Source organism: Ranitomeya variabilis, chromosome 2 (assembly GCF_051348905.1).
Source record: "Ranitomeya variabilis isolate aRanVar5 chromosome 2, aRanVar5.hap1, whole genome shotgun sequence".
Taxonomy (NCBI): domain Eukaryota; kingdom Metazoa; phylum Chordata; class Amphibia; order Anura; family Dendrobatidae; genus Ranitomeya; species Ranitomeya variabilis.
In genome coordinates this window covers 197,655,254-197,677,661 of record NC_135233.1, presented here as the reverse complement: position 1 = coordinate 197,677,661, position 22,408 = coordinate 197,655,254, and the positions used below count along the sequence as shown (strand labels likewise).

At 47.4% G+C, this 22,408-nt stretch overlaps 1 protein-coding gene across 10 annotated transcripts in view; it reads left to right on the top strand.

Annotated features, from left to right (window-relative positions):
* LOC143804881 (diacylglycerol kinase eta-like) overlaps positions 1-22,408 on the top strand; it is a 266,345-nt gene that overhangs the window by 233,048 nt on the left and 10,889 nt on the right. For 7 of the 10 annotated variants that reach the window (XM_077283417.1, XM_077283419.1, XM_077283421.1 and 4 more), the window contains 4 exons: positions 1,123-1,284; positions 5,429-5,595; positions 5,916-6,033; positions 8,155-8,241. In XM_077283417.1, coding sequence (XP_077139532.1) covers positions 1,123-1,284; positions 5,429-5,595; positions 5,916-6,033; positions 8,155-8,241 — 534 coding nt within the window. The remainder of the gene's footprint in view (positions 1-1,122; positions 1,285-5,428; positions 5,596-5,915; positions 6,034-8,154; positions 8,242-22,408) is intronic. The other 3 variants (XM_077283420.1, XM_077283423.1, XM_077283426.1) reach the window with 1 other exon arrangement.

The window sequence follows — 22,408 nt, the reverse complement described above, 5'->3', positions numbered from 1 at the left end:
TATTAGTATGAACTGTAGTTAAAAAGAACCTGTAATGTCCCCAAACGCTATTAACCAGCAGATATAGGTTCAATGTGCAGTTTAATAGCATTATAATGCTGGCTGCGGCTACAGGGAGAAAATGATCTTTATTCCTCCCAGGAGCCACCAACTTTCAGGCATAGAGGTATAGCCGGCTCAGCTGTCAGTCACCGCTGGATAAACAGTGAGTGGCAGTTGTAAGTATTTTCCTGCACTGACTGACAGCCGGCTTGGTATTGATGTGCTGTAGAGTGAACTGTCACTCAAAGTGCTGGAGTGATCTGCCATGCCGCTGCCGTTCCCGCAGTGTCGGCGCTCGCTCTTCCCAGGGCTCTTGTACGGTGTTGTGACACAAGATTGATATGTTGGTGTCAGTGCACTGCCTAGGTGTGCATTCACCCTGTGGCCATTTAACAGACAAACCCCTTATCTATTTGGATGACTGCTGGCACGCAGTGAGGTGAACAACAAGTGCCGTCCCGATTTGAGTACACCTTGTTGCAGTGGGATGGCTTTTACGTTTTTTTAATCAAACAGTATATGTTACTTTCTTGTACTATTACTATGTATTCACTTATTACTGGGCATTTGGTCCCTATGTTTTTACCTTGGGTTTTATAGTGTATAAATGTATATTTACTGACCGTCAGTAAAGATAATACATGACATCCAGAGGACTAAATTAGTGTTAGGGACTCAACACGTTTCCCTTTTACCAGAAGCTTCCTCAGGAGTAGTGTACTGAACTATTGACACTAAGCTTCAGGAAACAGATTTTGCATCCCCAGTGGCGGTGTACATGGATGTAGCCCCAAAAATATTGAATGCAAACTTTCCCAAGTTATTGAAAGGAGTAAAGTTCAATTTCACCAGGCAGCTGCACATTCAGTGAGGCGTCCGGACAGCATTATCACACTATTAACCTTATATCTATAGGTTAATAGTGTATGGGGACACAAACACTTACTGCTTGCAAAAAAGAATAATTCTGACTTAAGTCTGGAAGAAACATTCTAAAGGTTTGAATATATTAAGTTTCTTCATAGAAAATGCATAATCTTTATGGACTGAAATTTAAACGGTACCTTATATATCTAACAGTGTCGCGTGGTAAAGATTACAATTTTGGGAGAAGAAGGAGTTCCTGTTCAAGTGGATGGAGAAGCTTGGGTGCAACCTCCTGGTGTCCTAATGATACAGCACAAAAACCGAGCTCAGATGCTTACAAGAGACAGGGTATGTGCTGGGGAAAGTATGTTCAAGGTATGTGCTGGAGAATGTATATGCATGTTATGTGCTGGGGAATGTATGTGCTGGGCAATATATGTGTACGGTAACGGTATGTGCTGGGGAATGTAGGTGCTGGGCAATGTATGTGCAGGGTACGTGCGGGGCAATGTATGTGCTGGACAATGTAAGTTCACAGTATGTGTGGGGCAATGTATGTACTTGGAAATGTACATGCTGGACAATGCATGTGCTGGGGAATGTATGTGCAGGGTATGTGCTCTGCAATGTATGTGCTGGGCAATGTTTGTGCAGGGTATATACTGTCAATGTACCCATATGTGTTGGATAATGTATGGGCAGGTTATGTTCTGGGCAATGTATGTGCTCAGAAACGTTTGTGCAGGGTAAGGTATGTTATGGGGAATGTATGTGCAGGGTATGTGCTGGGCAATGTATGTGCTGTAGATGTATGTGCAGAGTGTGTGCTGGGCAATGTATATGCTGAGGAATGTATGTGTGTCACGGCGCTGCTCTGCGCCGCCGCTTCTGCTGCCATGTCTGTCGCTCCGCCAGCCGCCCCCCCTCCCGTTTGCCAACATACTTACCTGCTCCGGCGCGCTCCTCCTGCAGGTGCACTTCCTTCTCTCTCCTCTTCCTGACTCACCGCAGCTTCCTGGTTCTTGCCGCATGCGCACCTCGCACTCCATTTTTCATCTGCGCACGCGTACTTCCTCTTTTGATATACAGGCGCGCCGCACCTCCTCTCTGTGACCTTGGAGGACCCAGACCCGGAAGTCCTTCTGCACACCATGTATTTAAGGTAAACCCTTCCGCTGCTCTTTGCCTGATTGTCATTTGTGCTTCTTATGACCCAGGTTCTCTCTTGTGTCTGCGCGGTCTGTCCTGAGTCCTCGCTCAGTCCAGCCTGTCTAGTATCTCCTCCGTATCCTGTCTGCCCTGTATCTCCTCCATATCTAGTTAACCCTGTGTCTCCTCCGTATCCTGTCTGCCCTGTATCTCCTCCATATCTAGTTAACCCTGTGTCTCCTCCGTATCCTGTCTGCCCTGTGTCTCCTCTGTATCCTGTTAGCCTTGTGTCTCTGACCTGCCCAGCCACCTCTGTGGCTCCATCATTTCCAGCTGTCCTCGTGTCTCGCTAGTATCCTGTCCATATCTGTCCGTCCAGCGTCTTTTCCCGTTCCGTCGGTCCTACGCTCTTCCACTCTCTTTAAATCTCCTTTTCCCTGTCCCCGGGTTCCAGCTTCTGCGGCAATAGTCTCCCTCGGGCCTGCCCCTAACGCTCTCTGTATAGGGGGTGGTCTATCTGGCTAGCTCGCCCTTGGGAGGTTTGTTGTCGTGGTTCTGCGGGTCCACTCTAGGAGTTTCAATAAACCTCACAATGTGCAGGCAATGTATGTGCTGTGCAATATATGTGCTGGGGAATGTATGTGCTGGGCAATGTATTGTATGTGCTGGGCAATGTATAGTCTGGTAGATGTATGGGCTGGGAAATGTATACGCTGAGGAATGTATGTGCAGGCAATGTATGTGCTGGGCAATATATGTGCTGGGGAATGTATGTGCTGGGCAATGTATGTGCTGGGAAATGTATGTTCAGGGTATGTGCTGGGCAATGTATGTGCAGGGGAATGTATGTGCTGGACAATGTATGTGCTGGGAAATGTATGTGCAGGGGAATGTATGTGCTGGGCAATGTATGTGCTGGGCAATGTATGTGCTGGGCAATATATGTGCTGGGGAATGTATGTGCAGGGGAATGTATGTGCTGGGCAATGTATGTTCAGGGTATGTGCTGGGCAATGTATGTGCAGGGGAATGTATGTGCTGGGCAATGAATGTGCTGGGGCTGGGCAATTTATGTTCAGGGTATGTGCTGGGAAATATGCCTGTATGTGGAGGGTATGTGTTGGTCAATGTATGTGCAGTTAAATTTATGTGCAGGGTATGTGCTAGGCAATATATGTGGTGGGCAATATATGTGCTGGGTAATGTAAGGTCAGGGTATGTTCTGGGCAATGTATGTGCAGGGCATGTTTTGGGAAATGTAACTTTATGTGCTGAGCAGAGTATGTGCTGGACAATGTACTTGTATGTGCTAGATGGTGTACAGTGGTGTACAAAAGTTTGCATCAGTTCATGTAAAAACATGCCTGCAACTGTTAAGCAAACAACGAATAGGACAAAATAACTGAAAGCTTCAGTATGCATAACTATTCACCCTCTAAAATCAGTACTTTTGTAGAGACTCCTTTTGCAACAATTACTGCTGCAAGTAACTGTGGATAAGTCTCTATCATTTTCTACATCTTGCCACTTGGATTTTTGCCCATTCCTCAAGACAAAACTGCTACATCTCCTTTATGTTAGATGGCTTCCTCTGGTGAACAGCAATCTTCAAGTCTGACCATAGATTTTCCATTGGATTAAGGTCTGGGCTTTGACTAGGACACTCCAGAACATGTACATATTTTTTCCCCTTAAACCACTTGAGTGTTCCTTTATCAGTATGCTTTGGGCCATCACTGACAGACTGAAACAGGTTTTTCTCAAGAATATCCCTGTAATTCTCACCATCCATCTTCCCCTTTACTCAGAACACTTTCCCTGTTCCTGTTGCCGAAAAACATCCCCACAGCATAATGCTGCCATCACCATGTTTCACTGTGGGTATAGTGTTCAAGGGGTGATGAGCTGTGTTGGCTTGGCACCAGACATAGCATTTACTTTGGTGGCCAAAAAGTTCACGTTTGGTCTCATCTGATCACAGCACCTTCCTCCATATATTTGGGGAGTCTCCCACATGTCTTTTGGTAAACTCAAAACGAGCCTAACAATTTTTGTGTGTAAGTAAAGACATTTTTTCTGCCCACTCTTCCATAAAGGCTGCCTCTATGGAGCGTACGGCTTATCGTGGTTATATAGACAGATACTCCATTCTCTGCTTGCAAACTCTGCAGCTTCTTCAGGGTTACCTTTGGTCTCTGTGCTGCCTCTCTGATTAATGCTCTCCTTGCCTGGGCTGAGAGTTTTGCTGGACGACCCTCTCTTGGCAGGTTTGTTGTGGTACCATATTCTTTCATGTGATGATAGTGGATGTAATGGTGTTTCAGGGAATCATCAGAGATTGGGAGATTTTTTTTATAACCCAACCCTGACTTGTGCTTCTCAACAACTTTGTCCCTGACGCGTTTGAAGATCTCCTTGGACTTCATGATGTTGGTTGGAGATTTCCTTGGTCTCCATGGTGTTGTTTGGAGATCTCCTTGGTCTTCATGGTGGTGTTTGGAGATCTCCTTGGTCTCCATGATGTTGTTTGGATATCTCCTTGGTCTCCATGGTGTTTAGAGATCTCCTTGGTCTTCATGGTGTTGTTTGGAGATCTCCTTGGTCTCCATGGTGTTGTTTCGAGATCTCCTTGGTCTTCATGGTGTTGTTTGGAGATCTCCTTGGTCTTCATGGTGGTGTTTGGAGATCTCCTTGGTCTTCATGGTGTTTGGTTAGTGGTGCCTCTTGTTATTGGTGTTGCAGCTTCTGTGACCTTTCAGAAAAGGTAAAGTGTATACAATGACAGATATGTGACACTTAGATTGCACACAGGGGGGCGTCCTGTAACTAAACTTGGGACTTATGAAGGGAAGTACTTGCACCAGAATGTGTTTAATTTTTTACAGGGGGTGATTACATATGCACATGACAATTTTTAGTTAGTTCATACTATAAATTTAATTTATGCCTATATTTTCTCACTTTACCAACTTAGACGATTTAGCGTTGATGCATCATACAAATCAGAATATAAAAATATTTAAACACGGGTTGTAATATAACAAAATAGGTAAAAAGTCAAGGGGGTGAATACTTTTGCAAGTCACTATAAGTGCAGGGTATGTGCTGGGAAAAGTACTGTATGTGCAGGATATCTGCGGAGCTTCTGCAAGCAATATAGGTGAAGAATGCCATTAAAATGCCCATAGCTCCATAAATGTAGGAGTCGCACACTCCACTGATTTGCCTCTTTTCTTCCTTCATGATATATTGGTGAAAGCTCAGACACAAGGATTTCACCAGAAGATAAAATATTATATTGCTATGTTTAATTCATTAACAAATACGGTGATTTATTTCCTTATTATATGATTTTCCTCTTCCCGAATAGGCGTTTGAGAGCACCTTAAAATCATGGGAGGACAAAAGAAAAGGGGAAAACTATAGGGCTGTGCCTCGACCACGACTTCATTCCCAACAGTCGATGGAGTACCTTACTGAAGAAGAGTTTACTCATCTGCAACAACTTGCAAGTTCTGCGGAAAACCTTATTAGCAGGTACCGATTCTTTATGTAATGTGACCAGAACTATGTGATTTGCATACTTCCAGCCACATTCCAACTAGACGTGTCCAGCCTCTGTCAATTCACTTGTAATTGAGCGAATATGTGCACGTCTAGTCGGCATGTGACCACACATATGCAAATCAAATACTTGTGGTCACGCGCCCGCCCGCTCTGGGCCAGACAATCCTTAACATGCAGACTTGTGCCCCAAGCCTAGACAACCCCTTTAAACCACAATATTTTGAAAATGCATTAACTACATTACCATCATACCAATCTGGGATTTGTGTGATATCTCTGTTTTTATGCAGAATCCGGGAAGCTGCTAAATCACACAAGGCCATAGAACAAGAACTGGCGCACGCTGTAAATGGCAGCTTTGGGGTATTAAATGACGCTTTTTCCAACAAGATAAACAATTCACCTGAGGTAGGAAAAAAAATATTTAAGATCTGTTAAGAAAAATTGCAAAATGTATTTGGAAAACGGTATGTTTTGAAAAGGACGTCTTATAGTTGCAGGAAAGGGGATGGGATTTATGGAAATCTCCAGCTTACTGGGCTGTTTTTTACACTGCATAAACTGCACTGTGGAACGTGTTGGAAATCCGCAACATGTCATTTTCTTTTGTGGGTGCGTTGAGTTTTATGTGTGGATTTTCCCTGTAAAATTCCCGAAAATCTGCGGTTAAAAAATGCGTGTAATCTGCATATGACTGTATCAAAAAGTTTCGTCAATGCCAAATACTACGAAATATCTAAAACAAAGCAGCTTTATATAAAACATGACACACCAAAAAGAGACAAAGAATGCAGAGTCAAAAACGAGATAAAAACGCATGTAAAAAGAAAAAAAACAAGTACGGTAACCGAATTTACCTAATAGAAGGCTAAAATCAGCAACGACAAAAACTCATGAAAATCTCATCGTGGGAATGTGGCCTTTAATTCATCCTGTTTAAAATGTTTCCTGGGCTCTATTCACACAGGTATCATGGTTCTGCACTGTCTGGTTTCTATTTTTCCTGGTTGGCAGAATGGAAATGTAAAAGCAGGATATTAAAAAAACAGCAAGAATGTTTGAGACCACAGCTTGGGCAGCATAAATCGCTAAAAGTCCCTCCGGTTCCCATTTGTTACATAAAAATCTATATGTCTAATCTATAAAGAAATAAATATATTTGGTGTTGTGTGACAGATAGAAGCTGTACTGTTGATTTTAAATCATCTGCCAACTATAGGGGTTAAAATAGTTATAGCAGACAGGGAGTGGTTAGCTTAGCACCAGGAGATAATGATAATGGGAAAGTTATTATTGTGTCCTGGACATCCAAGAGTAAGGTGTGTGTTTGAGAGTCTGCTGACAGACTGATATCAGACAAGCTGTATAGACCAGTTCTTCCTGGGAAGCGATTGCTGTAATCATAGAAACAGGACAGCCAGAATCATCTTTATTACATCAAGATCGAAATGAGAGAGCTACAGCACCGGACTCATCCCCTTCCCTCACTTCACTGCATTAACAAGGTACAGTTCTGCACTGGTTAAGACATTGTGTGTGAAGAGAGTGGTTATCTGTGAACTGAAAACACTTTCATGTATGTTGATGAAGCATTGCATGAAGAGAAGTGATTCTGTGTGATGAAATGAAGCTTGTATAAAATCCCTGTGATCGACATCAGCTCAGAACTGTGTCATAGCTGTGCTCCTTCCGATAGCTGTGTGCCTGTAAACCATTACCTTCCCTCTACTGTGAAAGATTATAATTAATGGTCGCCCTGAGTAAGATTTCCCCAGGATTCCAACAAGAACTCATGTTTTCTTCATATACTGAGTCACGTACATGCAATAGTTGCCATATGTTTAAATTTCTAAGCTATTAACATATAATCCTGAATGGGAAAAAAGATATCTGAATGCTTTGTGGGCACCTCGTCTCTAAAAAACTGAATAAATAGTGATCACTAATTAGTATGTATGCCAGAAAGGCACCAATAAAAATGATAGCTTGTCCTCACACTGCTCCAGCCATAGAAAGATGAAAAAGATGTGCGTCCTCACAGGGCAAAAGAATGTGTAAAGTATAGAAATATCTAAACCACAGGTATCGTTTTAATCATTCTGACCTGCAGAATATTAGCACATGACTTTTTAGCGAAACCCAAAAATCAGTAGCGGAATTTCTGATTTCTAAATTCCATCTCACAGGGAAACTGTCACCTAACAAAAAGGGAGAGAGAGAGGATAGAAACGAGGAGGATGAGAGCGCGTAACGGAGCATGAATATGACAGGGCTCTGGGGTTCAGGGGGAGCGATAAACCAGGAGATGGCCGTGAGCGTGGTGGCCGATGATAATGGCACCAATGGAGAACTTTGTGTTGATGTTCAAGAGGGAGATCATTGTGGGATCCACATCCTCTTCATTGAGGATATTCAAAGGGTCTAAGAGTATAAGAATTGGTAATAAATACATCTATCACTTGGGATACAAAATGTTTCGACATAAATACGGAGTTATTATCTAACTACATGCTCATTCTCCTTGTGTAGTTGCTGAGCAGAAACACAGCGGTCGATGTGGCCATTAGCATCAAGGCGTTGTACACCGAGACCAGAGCCTTCATGGGAAGTAAGCAGGTAAATTTATGGCAAACGCAATACTTGTAACATGTGATGTCCCAAAAATGTACTGCTCGTTTGTTTTTTTATTCCTCTTCTTTGTATTTGTAATTTGTTTAAATTGAATATGTAAGAACGCCAAATACCCAACACCACCTCTACAAGGGGGTAGAGATGGTTTTTTAAGAAGGCAACCTTGTTTCTCTAAGTTATGACTACCCAGTTATCAGAGAGTTAATAAATCTGCCCCATTGTCTGTCGTGACATCATGAAATGAAGCCTTTCCATACAAGTAAAGACAAAGACGTGAATGTCCACGTCCACTTTTAATTTTGTAAAGCTTGGTGTGACCTTTGTGCAGCAGTTAGAATGAATAAACTACTGTATAATATAGTATTTGTAAATAATCCCATAAGTGAAGATCCATAAATCCTAAATAATCAATAAGCTATAGTAGATTATTAGTAAACTAGATGGCAGCCCGATTCTAAAGAATCGGGAGTCTAGAATCCATATATACTTTATTTATTCAAATGTAAGAATAATACAATTAATAAATAATAGTAAGAAAGAACAAAAAATGGCTGCACTCACCAGCTCTTGACAATTCTTGTTATTTAAGGTACAGTTACACAGGATCCATGAACATGCTTATGAGGGGAGTGATGAAAGATATCAGACAACAACTTTGCGTGTTGTGGCAAATGCCACAACAACGGTTCTTTGCTTAAGAACAATAATGTAAATAATAAATAATATGTATCAATAACTATCTATATTGGTATGTTCTATGACATTTTAAAATATTTCATTATTATGTGGAAAAGCTCTTAGTACCCATACTGGCGCATACTTGTGTGCCCATCAGGTATTTTCACAGTAATTTTACATCTGATGGGTTGGTATGAAACGTTTTTAATCATCTCTTGGGCTTAGCTAAGCCTTCATTTTAAATAATTCTAATAAATACAACAGAAATAAAAGCCTTTTTGTGTATCCAAATTTTTTGTGTTTATTTTTACAGAAGTGTAAAATTTAAGAAATCAACGTTCATAGTACACCGATGGGCTAATATAAGCATGCCCATCAACCACGTCACGGTAGCCTTTGAACTGATGGGTCCTAACTAACTGATTCCTATTTCTTAATACTCAAACCTCTTTCACATCTGCATGTTTCTGATATTTGCAGAAGTAATGTTAAAAACAATACAACTTCCACACTTGGCACCAAAGAACTGACCTACAACACACTTTCAGCAAGTGCCATGCAATGTAGATGAAGCTTGGAGTTAACTTGCAGTAAATGCGGCAAACGCGGCTTCGACAATTGCATTAAATGCAGCCACAACAAAAACACTGGTAAGTGGAGATTTTGTGGCGAAAACTGCAGAAACCACATGTGCCGCACCTGCCGCAAGTGAAGTACAAATTCCGTATACATTGCATGCAACTTACAGCAAGAGTGGCGTGGGTCAGCCCTTAGGCAGGAAGTGCAGAAATAGCCTTTTTTCCACCATAAATTCTCCAAATAGCAGAAAAATGTTGATGTGAAAGCAAAATCTCTATTCTTTCCCTATCTATCTAAATAGGTACCTATCTATATATCTATTTCTATGTACAGAACACACCTGGAGATAGAGATGTGTGTGAACAGCCATCCCACCCGTCTCTTACCTGTTCACAAAAACCTCACCCTTTTTAAAAACAAAATGAAATCTCTCAGCAGCTATACTGCTGGAGCTTCAAATACAGGTTCCTATCACCAAATACAGGCATTTGGATGATACACATCTTACATCTTGTACTTAATGTGTGTTCTACTTACCTATAAAAATATGTATTGATATATCATATTTCTAAATTTATGTAGATATGATATAGAGTTATTAACCCTATATGCTAATGAGTACGTATGTTATATACGTATCTATATATATAATTGTCTAAGGGTTTTTCCGTCTGTCTGTCTGTCTTTCTGTCTGTCTGTCTGTCTGTCTTGGAAATCCCGCGTCTCTGATTGGTCGAGGCCGCCAGGCCTCGACCAATCAGAGATGGGCACAGCATGGCGACGATGATGTCTTAAAGGTTGCCTCGACCAATCAGTGACGGGCACAGTCTGCCGTGAATTCGCCTCGACCAATCAGCGACGGGCACAGTATCGACGTAGATGTCATAATGGTTGCCATGGCGACGATGATGTCATAAAGGTTGCCTCGACCAATCAGCGACGGGCACAGTCTGCCGTGAATTCTGGAATCATCATTGTCCATATACTACGGGGACATGCATATTCTAGAATACCCGATGCATTAGAATCGGGCCACAGTCTAGTTTCCTACATAAGTACTTAAAATCTATATGTCTATGGCTACACTAATTTTTTTTTGTTTTTGTTTTTTTTCCTTATCTCTATACATAGAATTTGCCTATTGCTGTCTATGTTATTAGAAAAACTGAATAATGAAAAAAAAGAAAAGTAACTTTAAACTAAAATATTTTTGTAGATAATATTACGTGTGAAGACTTTAGTACTATCAGCCAATAATTGTCCTTGAAGTGGTGTATTAACCACTTTAACCCTCACATTGCAACATTGCTTCACCCTGGAAAAAGCAACATACAATTGACCATGGGCAAAAGCAGGTTCTGGTAGATAAATGCCAACTCGATGGAGGGTCTGGCCTTGAGATTTATTTATGGTCATTGCAAATGCGGGCTTGATGGGAAATTGTCTCCGTCTTAATTTAAAAGGTAATCCAGTCTCTGATGGACACAAATCAATTCGTGGAATGAATACCACATTTCCTGCTGCTGACCCACTAATTACTTTAGCCAGTATGATATTGGCATGTAAGGCAGTGACAATGAGCCGCGTACCATTGCAGAGACCTTTGTTCGTGTTCAGATTACGTAATAACATGACAATGGTGCCAATTTTAAGTTTCAGCCGATGTGAAGGCATTCCAGTTGGTGTTAGTGAATTCAAAAACTCAAGTGGGTATTGATCGAGGTCATCAGCTTCATCAGGATCGATGGAATCATCACTGATATATTCAGTATAGTCACCTATCAATAAATCCATGACTTGGGAATTGACTTTCTCAACGTCCTCATTTTTTGGACATAAAATTGCATGAGATGCAGCTGTATTTATGCTTTCGGTGTCATTCACATCAATACAAAGATTATCTCCAAAAATTTCAATTATTAAAGAGCCAGTGCATACCATGTCTGGAGGAATTTCAATTACATCATCTCCAAGGTTATGTTCATTAGATAGTTCACCATTTCCCAGTTGAAGCAACCAACTGCTGTTGTGAGGATCAATGGAGCGCATGTTGTTAATAAGTGGCAGGCGAGTAAAATGTTGCCAGTGTTGTGAATATTTTATACAGCTCTCTACAACATCACTTCTTGTCCCATGAGGGATGACAGGAAGACATTGTCTAAAGTCGCCTCCAAAAACAATCACTTTACCTCCAAACGGTGTTTTTTCTTTGTGAGCTACATTTGTTGTCATGACATCACGTAAAACTCTATCAATGACATGCAATGCATATTTGGATAGCATTGTGCACTCATCAATAATAAAAAGTTTAGTGCTGTGCAAATCTTTTGCTGCATCGGTATCATTCTTAATCCTGGAAACAGATGTTTCATTCACAGGAATTGGAATCCCATAAAGAGAATGAATGGTTCGTCCACCTTGTAGCAAGTTGGCGGCAATTCCAGTAGTGGCAGCAGGTGACACAATGTCTCCTTGTCCTCTTAGCTGATGTAGGAGTAGATGATATAGGTACGTTTTTCCGCTGCCACCAGGACCATCAAGGAAAAAACACTTTGCTGTAGAATTAGTGTCTTCTAAAGCTTGAGTGATAGCATCAAAAGCAAAAAGTTGGTCCTCATTTAGAGTAGCTTTCATTTCAGCAGCTGCTGATAACTCATAATCTTTATCATACTGTGGGAGGAGGTGTTGTTTCTTGACTGGACGTGGCAAATTAAAATCAGTATAAGTTTTGCCATGAGCTTTAAGAACATGTTGGACATCTGTCATAGCATAGCCTTCACAATTGACACACTCCAGAGTGTCGGAGTGGTATGCATAGCAGTAGTCTTCTACAAAGTGTTCCTTAAATTCATCCCATAAGTCCCGAGGTTTAGCTGGAGGACCAAAAATACAAATGTAGGCAAACATGTCACGTAGCTGTGCTGGCATGTTGAGAATACTGGCATCAAGTAATGTATTTCTCCACAGACTATCATCAAATAGTAAGCCAAGAGCTAATGCCGCATCTTTAAAGGTTTCATGTGTGACTCCGTGTACAGTTTTTATGCTGTCAAAACTGGTTGCACCTTTGACATGTAACAATAACAATCTTAAATAGTAGCGTTCTTGGTCTTTCACACTGACAGTATACATTCGTCCAATCACAGAACCACCTGCTCGCTTTCTAACTTCCCAAGAACCTTCTTTCCAAACATAGTTTTCGGGAATTTCACGGTATAAATAAATATGAGCATGATGGTCGTTCTGATTAAGCTTGAAGTAGGCCATAAGTGTAGAATTTTGATGGAGCTTTTGTTTGATGTTTCCAATAGAGTCATCCTCATGAAAATAGAGTGGCTGAGAATGCGGTAGATGTACAGCAAGGCGAATGATGCTATGAGATTGTTTATGCATTGGATATGAGAATATTCGCCAAGCTGCCTCTGATGCACTGACATATCTTGAATCCATGAATTGGTGTGTTTCATCATGTTGGATGTTAGTCTGGCAGATTTCAAGATTGGCTTTATCATGTCCTTTGTAGACGTATTTAAATAAATATTTCACAGCCTGAATGGAACCACAAACTTCGACATTTATATGGCACTTGTATTTTAATAGCAGGAACGGATTATATGGAACCACCCACGAATTGTCAATCATGTTAGAATGGTGTTGAAAAGATGGGCCAAAGTGTCTGCGATAAGTAGGATAGGCGTCCTTAGCTATGATGGTTCTTGGTTGCAAATCTTTAGGGAAACCTTTTGTACACTTCCCCAGATCCATACAGGGAGAATTTGGGTTGTGTTCTCCACACGGACCATGAATCATATGTTGGAGAACAATTTTATGGAGCTGAGGGTAGTGGGTAGGATTGGGAATTTCAGCCCACACTGTATTGTCTATGTCCTCCTCAGTCCTTAATTTGGAGTTGCTGTCCAGAATAATCAAAATGTGAGCGTGTGGAAGGCCACGTTTTTGAAATTCAATTACATGAACCATAGCGCAAACTTTCCCAAATAATCCGTTGTTAATGTCTTTTAAGAGTGCTTCCAGTTTTATTTTGAAAACACGTGCCACCAAATCAGGTCTATGTTCCACACGCTGCCAAGGTTCCAAATTCTCAGTAATCTCATTCCATTTCGGATTACAGGTCATGGTGATGAATAGATCAGGACGACCATATTTAGTCACAATAGCCATGGCATCCTGGTACCGCTGCTGCATATTCCTGGGACTGCCTTCAAACGAAGATGGTAAAATGACCGTTTTTCCAATGGGGATGCCCTTCTCAATGGATTTTTTCTGGAGATGTTCCTGGAGTACACAATAATCCTCTACTTTCAAATCCTTTTGGTGTTGACGGATATAATTTAGGCGATTTGCCTCGATTTTCACATAAGCATCCACTAAGTACTGCTGAGTGAGTTTGCCACCATTCAGGAGTGGATTAAACTGATTACGGACAGACAGCACATAGCAGTAATATTGCAGTTGTGTAACTCTGCGTGGACTTTGCCCTTGTTGCTTGAGGCCATCATGCCAGCCCTGGTCTCCGTAAGGGAAAAATAAAGGATAGAGTAAAGCATCTAAATTACTGTGTAGAATGCTGACCTGTTGTGTTCTTGGCGCCAAAGGATTTTTGGGGTCCGGTTGCAAATGTATTAAAATATCACGATTAAATGGTGGCTCTCCATTGTCATTTTCAAATACGACAGCAACTTCATTGACAGTTGGATTATTATATCGGCGAGGGTCTTGATTCCGATCTTGTTTAAGGGCCATGATGATATTTGGCATGAGAGTGCCATTAGCTTCAGCTTTAAGATGTTCTTCATGTTCCACATCTCGTAACATTTTGTAGGCAGCAACAAAGGGATTCACATTGTCTAACTGAAGAGCAATTATACTCATCAAAGTGGGATGACATTTTTGATTTTGTTCACAGTTTAAACGTTGTTCATTCGCGGTAGCGGTATCCAAAATATACAGTTGGGCATAAGCTGGAACTTGATCATCACTGGGATGTAGGGTTCCAGTGCGATGATATATTTGTCCATGTATACGGAAACAGTAAGGGCCATGTCCAGGTGGAGGGGATATATTGGCACCCATGGAGGCGAAAGCAAATGAGCTGTTAATACTACGAATATTTTCCATGAGATTCTTACTGAACTCACTCTCCCCTGTCAGCAATCGTTTAAAGACCTCGGGATATTGGGGTATAGGTATATGCACTTTACTCTTGTGACAACACAGAGTAAAATTTTTATCTGCTGGTATCTCAGCATTAAAATGTAATGCTTGACAATGTTCACATAAATAGTTCATAGGACCACAGGAGTGTTCTACTATGGTACTGTCATCATTAGTAAAACCTGTAGGATGTTGAGGTACAGGTTGTGGTAACGGAGCATTGGAATGTTTCTTTAAGCCAACATATATAAAGCGTGGACCTGGTAGAGGATCTTCACTGTCCACAGATTCAATTACTGAGGAGTTGGAAGGTGTATCGTGGTCAGGGTTTATTAATATGGAGGTGCAAGCAGGTTTTTTTGCGCCGTTCACGGCGTGCACCAGCTGCATTTGGTAATGGTTTGTTTGTTGCCTTAGAAGAGTCAGGTGTGAAGCATGTCTTATAAGCAGACTTAATGGTGTACAGGCGACGGCGTTTATCATTTGGAGTGTAAGTAGGACAGTGTTTGCGCTTACGTGCAGATTTACCAACGGTTAAAGGAGCTTCAGGCTGCACACATTCTATGAATGGAGACAAAGAAGCTGTATTGTGGGCAGAATCTATGACTGAGGACGTGGAAATATTATGTTTGCAACGTTGAGAGCGTGCAGCAGCAGCTTTATTACTTAATCGATTAGTTTTGTCCTCAAAAGACTCATTAGTAATGCGTTTATTGCAAGCAGCATTAACAGTGTCCAGGCGCTTCTGTCTGTCCTCTGTAGTCTCGTTAGCACGCTGTTTGCGCTTACGTGCGGCATCGGCGGCTTTTCGCTCTGCGTCATTGGTATACTTATTATCCGACCTGATGTTACGTGCGCCATCAGCAGCTTTGGGCTCTGTGTCATTAGTATACTTAACAGTGTCCAGGCGCTTGCATCTATCCTCTGTACTCTTGCTAGCACGCTGTTTGCGCTTACGTGCAGCATCGGTGTCTTTTCGCTGTGCGTCATTGGTATACTTATTATCAGACCTGATGTTACGTGCGCCATCAGCAGCTTTGGGCTCTGTGTCATTAGTATACTTAACAGTGTCCAGGCGCTTGCATCTCTCCTCTGTACTCTTGTTAGCACGCTGTTTGCGCTTACGTGCAGCATCGGCGGCTTTTCGCTCTGCATCATTACCATACTTTATATCACACCTGATCTTACGTGCGCCATCAGCAGCTTTGGACTCTGTGTCATTAGTATACTTAACAGTATCCAGGCGCTTGCATCTATCCTCTGTACTCTTGTTAACACGCTGTTTGCGCTTACGTGTGGCATCGGCGGCTTTTCGCTCTGCATCATTACCATACTTTATATCAGACCTGATCTTACGTGCGCCATCAGCAGCTTTACACTCTGTGTCATTAGTATACTTAACAGTATCCAGGCGCTTCCATCTATCCTCTGTACTTTTGTTAACACGCTGTTTACGCTTACGTGCGGCATCGGCGGCTTTTCGCTCTGCATCATTACCATACTTTATATCAGACCTGATCTTACGTGCGCCATCAGCAGCTTTGGACTCTGTGTCATTACTATACTTAACAGTGTCCAGGCGCTTGCATCTATCCTCTGTACTCTTGTTAGCACGCTGTTTACGCTTACGTGCGGCATCGGCGTCTTTTTGCTCTGCATTATTAGTATACTTTATATCAGACCTAATATTACGTGCGCCATCAGCAGCTTTGGGCTCTGTGTCATTAGTATCCTTACTATTAGAGCTCATGTTGGCTAAGCTAAACAGCTTTAAGCGTGGTGGTGGCAAACACCAGGTTAATAAGAGGCAGTGTCAGGTAGTAGGAAAATAGCCAGTTAATAATAGGCAATAGTTCTTTGCAGGAATACAGATATTAATAAATAGGCAGTTTATATTGCAGAGAAATTGCTGGGCAATAATGGACAATGTCCTTATGTGGCAAATAATAGAGCAATATACCCAGTGTGGCAAAGAAGAGGTTAATAAACGGCAGTCTCTCAGTATAACAGTCAGTGAATAATAGGCAGTATATGGAGAAAACACCAAACAAAAGTTCAAAATTGGTGTGAAAATGTCACTGAACCACTTCACAACTAAATATATATAGTTTTGGTAAATGGTATTATCATTTTTTTGACGAAATTCGGCAGGAGCTTGAAGAGCGACGTCACTGGGACCGCCTCCATGCAGTAGAAACTTGCTGTGAGGTAAAAATTCAAAAATCACACCAAAATGGCGGGCGGAGTGTGTCACAGTACGGCACATTTCTGATTGGTCGCTCGCGGCAGGCGGCAACCAATCAGAAAAGTGCCGCGCACCACGAAGGCATATATCTTTGTCCACCCTGAGCGGGTGTAGGACGCTGGTGACGTCACTTATCTCCGGACATTATCTCCGGACAAAGCCACGGAAGTTGGCACAAATTGCCGGAAGTAGTATTCTAGGCAATTATATATTAGATTTTAATGTTATCAGTGTTTACCTTTGAACGTTTATATTGTATTGTCCTGTCACCAGCCATGTGTACGATTATCGGCCGAAAGCCTCTTTGGAACCAATAATCACCCCATGTAAAGGTATCTTTATAAGTTAAAGATTCAGAATACTATGACTTTTATCATATCCTGAACAGTCAAGTTTTTTATGAACCGTTAAGGTTTTCTGGTTGAAGTAAAAAAAACTCTGAGTGTTTACAGTTTGAAACCATAAAATGTTGAAAAATTATGTCATTCTTGAGTATATCACTCAATGGTGCTCATAACCGTGTCAAATTTGATCTATAATATACTTTAATATACGTTACTTTAATCTTTAATATACTTAAGAACAGGGCCCCAGACATCACACAGGGGGTCTGAAACACCGCACAGTGGTCCAAAATATCGCTGTGCTCTGCCTGGGGCCCCATATGCTGCCTGGGGCCCCTGTGCTCTGCCTGGGGCCCCATATGCTGCCTGGGGCCCCTGTGCTCTGCCTGGGGCCCCATATGCTGCCTGGGGCCCCTGTGCTCTGCCTGGGGCCCCTGTGCTCTGCCTGGGGCCCCATGTTCTGCCTGGGGCCCCTGTGCTCTGCCTGGGGCCACTGTGCTCTGCCTGGGGCCCCATATGCTGCCTGGGGCCCCTGTGCTCTGCCTGGGGCCCCATATGCTGCCTGGGGCCCCTGTGCTCTGCCTGGGGCCCCATAGGCTGCCTGGGGCCCCTGTGCTCTACCTGGGACCACTGTGCTCTGCCTGGGGCCCCATATGCTGCCTGGGGCCCCTGTGCTCTGCCTGGGGCCCCTGTGCTCTGCCTGGGGCCCCATGTTCTGCCTGGGGCCACTGTGCTCTGCCTGGGGCCCCATAGGCTGCCTGGGGCCCCTGTGCTCTGCCTGGGACCACTGTGCTCTGCCTGGGGCCCCATATGCTGCCTGGGGCCCCTGTGCTCTGCCTGGGGCCACTGTGCTCTGCCTGGGGCCCCATATGCTGCCTGGGGCCCCTGTGCTCTGCCTGGGGCCCCATATGCTGCCTGGGGCCCCTGTGCTCTGCCTGGGGCCCCTGTGCTCTGCCTGGGGCCCCATGTTCTGCCTGGGGCCCCTGTGCTCTGCCTGGGGCCACTGTGCTCTGCCTGGGGCCCCTGTGCTCTGCCTGGGGCCCCATATGCTGCCTGGGGCCCCTGTGCTCTGCCTGGGGCCCCTGTGCTCTGCCTGGGGCCCCATGTTCTGCCTGGGGCCACTGTGCTCTGCCTGGGGCCCCATAAGCTGCCTGGGGCCCCTGTGCTCTGCCTGGGACCACTGTGCTCTGCCTGGGGCCCCATATGCTGCCTGGGGCCCCTGTGCTCTGCCTGGGGCCACTGTGCTCTTCCTGGGGCCCCATATGCTGCCTGGGGCCCCTGTGCTCTGCCTGGGGCCCCATATGCTGCCTGGGGCCCCTGTGCTCTGCCTGGGGCCCCTGTGCTTTGCCTGGGGCCCCATGTTCTGCCTGGGGCCCTTGTGCTCTGCCTGGGGCCACTGTGCTCTGCCTGGGGCCCCATATGCTGCCTGGGGCCCCTGTGCTCTGCCTGGGGCCCCATATGCTGCCTGGGGCCCCTGTGCTCTGCCTGGGGCCCCTGTGCTCTGCCTGGGGCCCCATGTTCTGCCTGGGGCCACTGTGCTCTGCCTGGGGCCCCATATGCTGCCTGGGGCCCCTGTGCTCTGCCTGGGGCCCCATATGCTGCCTGGGGCCCCTGTGCTCTGCCTGGGGCCCCATGTTCTGCCTGGGGCCCCTGTGCTCTGCCTGGGGCCACTGTGCTCTGCCTGGGGCCCCATATGCTGCCTGGGGCCCCTGTGCTCTGCCTGGGGCCCCATATGCTGCCTGGGGCCCCTGTGCTCTGCCTGGGGCCCCTGTGCTCTGCCTGGGGCCCCATGTTCTGCCTGGGGCCACTGTGCTCTGCCTGGGGCCCCATAGGCTGCCTGGGGCCCCTGTGCTCTGCCTGGGACCACTGTGCTCTGCCTGGGGCCCCATATGCTGCCTGGGGCCCCTGTGCTCTGCCTGGGGCCACTGTGCTCTGCCTGGGGCCCCATATGCTGCCTGGGGCCCCTGTGCTCTGCCTGGGGCCCCATATGCTGCCTGGGGCCCCTGTGCTCTGCCTGGGGCCCCATATGCTGCCTGGGGCCCCTGTGCTCTGCCTGGGACCACTGTGCTCTGCCTGGGGCCCCATATGCTGCCTGGGGCCCCTGTGCTCTGCCTGGGGCCACTGTGCTCTGCATGGGGCCCCATATGCTGCCTGGGGCCCCTGTGCTCTGCCTGGGGCCCCATATGCTGCCTGGGGCCCCTGTGCTCTGCCTGGGGCCACTGTGCTCTGCCTGGGGCCCCATATGCTGCCTGGGGCCCCTGTGCTCTGCCTGGGGCCCCTGTGCTCTGCCTGGGGCCCCATGTTCTGCCTGGGGCCCCTGTGCTCTGCCTGGGGCCACTGTGCTCTGCCTGGGGCCCCATATGCTGCCTGGGGCCCCTGTGCTCTGCCTGGGGCCCCATATTCTGCCTGGGGCCCCTGTGCTCTGCCTGAAGCCCCTGTGCTCTGCCTGGGGCCCCATGTTCTGCCTGAAGCCACTGTGCTCTGCCTGGGGCCCCATAGGCTGCCTGGGGCCCCTGTGCTCTGCCTGGGACCACTGTGCTCTGCCTGGGGCCCCATATGCTGCCTGGGGCCCCTGTGCTCTGCCTGGGGCCACTGTGCTCTGCCTGGGGCCCCATATGCTGCCTGGGGCCCCTGTGCTCTGCCTGGGGCCCCATATGCTGCCTGGGGCCCCTGTGCTCTGCCTGGGGCCACTGTGCTCTGCCTGGGGCCCCATATGCTGCCTGGGGCCCCTGTGCTCTGTCTGGGGCCCCATATGCTGCCTGGGGCCCCTGTGCTCTGCCTGGGACCACTGTGCTCTGCCTGGGGCCCCATATGCTGCCTGGGGCCCCTGTGCTCTGCCTGGGGCCACTGTGCTCTGCCTGGGGCCCCATATGCTGCCTGGGGCCCCTGTGCTCTGCCTGGGGCCCCATATGCTGCCTGGGGCCCCTGTGCTCTGCCTGGGGCCACTGTGCTCTGCCTGGGGCCCCATATGCTGCCTGGGGCCCCTGTGCTCTGCCTGTGGCCCCTGTGCTCTGCCTGGGGCCCCATGTTCTGCCTGGGGCCCCTGTGCTCTGCCTGGGGCCACTGTGCTCTGCCTGGGGCCCCATATGCTGCCTGGGGCCCCTGTGCTCTGCCTGGGGCCCTATATGCTGCCTGGGGCCCCTGTGCTCTGCCTGGGGCCCCATGTTCTGCCTGGGGCCACTGTGCTCTGCCTGGGGCCCCATAGGCTGCCTGGGGCCCCTGTGCTCTGCCTGGGACCACTGTGCTCTGCCTGGGGCCCCATATGCTGCCTGGGGCCCCTGTGCTCTGCCTGGGGCCACTGTGCTCTGCCTGGGGCCCCATATGCTGCCTGGGGCCCCTGTGCTCTGCCTGGGGCCCCATATGCTGCCTGGGGCCCCTGTGCTCTGCCTGGGGCCACTGTGCTCTGCCTGGGGCCCCATATGCTGCCTGGGGCCCCTGTGCTCTGCCTGGGGCCCCTGTGCTCTGCCTGGGACCACTGTGCTCTGCCTGGGGCCCCATATGCTGCCTGGGGCCCCTGTGCTCTGCCTGGGGCCACTGTGCTCTGCCTGGGGCCCCATATGCTGCCTGGGGCCCCTGTGCTCTGCCTGGGGCCCCATATGCTGCCTGGGGCCCCTGTGCTCTGCCTGGGGCCACTGTGCTCTGCCTGGGGCCCCATATGCTGCCTGGGGCCCCTGTGCTCTGCCTGGGGCCCCATATGCTGCCTGGGGCCCCTGTGCTCTTCCTGGGGCCCCTGTGCTCTGCCTGGGGCCCCATGTTCTGCCTGGGGCCCCTGTGCTCTGCCTGGGACCACTGTGCTCTGCCTGGGGCCCCATATGCTGCCTGGGGCCCCTGTGCTCTGCCTGGGGCCCCTGTGCTCTGCCTGGGGCCCCATGTTCTGCCTGGGGCCACTGTGCTCTGCCTGGGGCCCCATAGGCTGCCTGGGGCCCCTGTGCTCTGCCTGGGACCACTGTGCTCTGCCTGGGGCCCCATATGCTGCCTGGGGCCCCTGTGCTCTGACTGGGGCCACTGTACTCTGCCTGGGGCCCCATATGCTGCCTGGGGCCCCTGTGCTCTGCCTGGGGCCCCATATGCTGCCTGGGGCCCCTGTGTTCTGCCTGGGGCCCCTGTGCTCTGCCTGGGGCCCCATGTTCTGCCTGGGGCCCCTGTGCTCTGCCTGGGGCCACTGTGCTCTGCCTGGGGCCCCATATGCTGCCTGGGGCCCCTGTGCTCTGCCTGGGGCCCCATATGCTGCCTGGGGCCCCTGTGCTCTGCCTGTGCTCTGCCTGGGGCCCCATGTTCTGCCTGGGGCCCCTGTGCTCTGCCTGGGGCCACTGTGCTCTGCCTGGGGCCCCATATGCTGCCTGGGGCCCCTGTGCTCTGCCTGGGGCCCCATATGCTGCCTGGGGCCCCTGTGCTCTGCCTGGGGCCCCATGTTCTGCCTGGGGCCACTGTGCTCTGCCTGGGGCCCCATAGGCTGCCTGGGGCCCCTGTGCTCTGCCTGGGACCACTGTGCTCTGCCTGGGGCCCCATATGCTGCCTGGGGCCCCTGTGCTCTGCCTGAGGCCACTGTGCTCTGCCTGGGGCCCCATATGCTGCCTGGGGCCCCTGTGCTCTGCCTGGGGCCCCATATGCTGCCTGGGGCCCCATAGGCTGCCTGGGGCCCCTGTGCTCTACCTGGGACCCCATATGCTGCCTGGGGCCCCTGTGCTCTACCTGGGACCACTGTGCTCTGCCTGGGGCCCCATAGGCTGCCTGGGGCCCCTGTGCTCTGCCTGGGGCCACTGTGCTCTGCCTGGGGCCCCATATGCTGCCTGAGGCCCCTGTGCTCTGCCTGGGTGTAGGACACTGGTGACGTCACTTATCTTCGGACATTAGCTCCGGACATTAGCTCCGGACATTAGCTCCGGACATTAGCTCCGGACATTATCTCCGGACATTAGCTCCGGACAAAGCCACGGAAGTTGGCACAAATTGCAGGAAGTAGTATTCTAGGCAATTATATATTAGATAAACCCGTAATACGAGCAGCCAGGACCGTATCAAGGCATAAATGTCATCAGAAAAAATCTCCATCATGTTTTAATTACTACAAATCTTTGAATGATATGTATTTATTAAAGAATAAGGATTCATGTGTCTTGTGTATGATTTC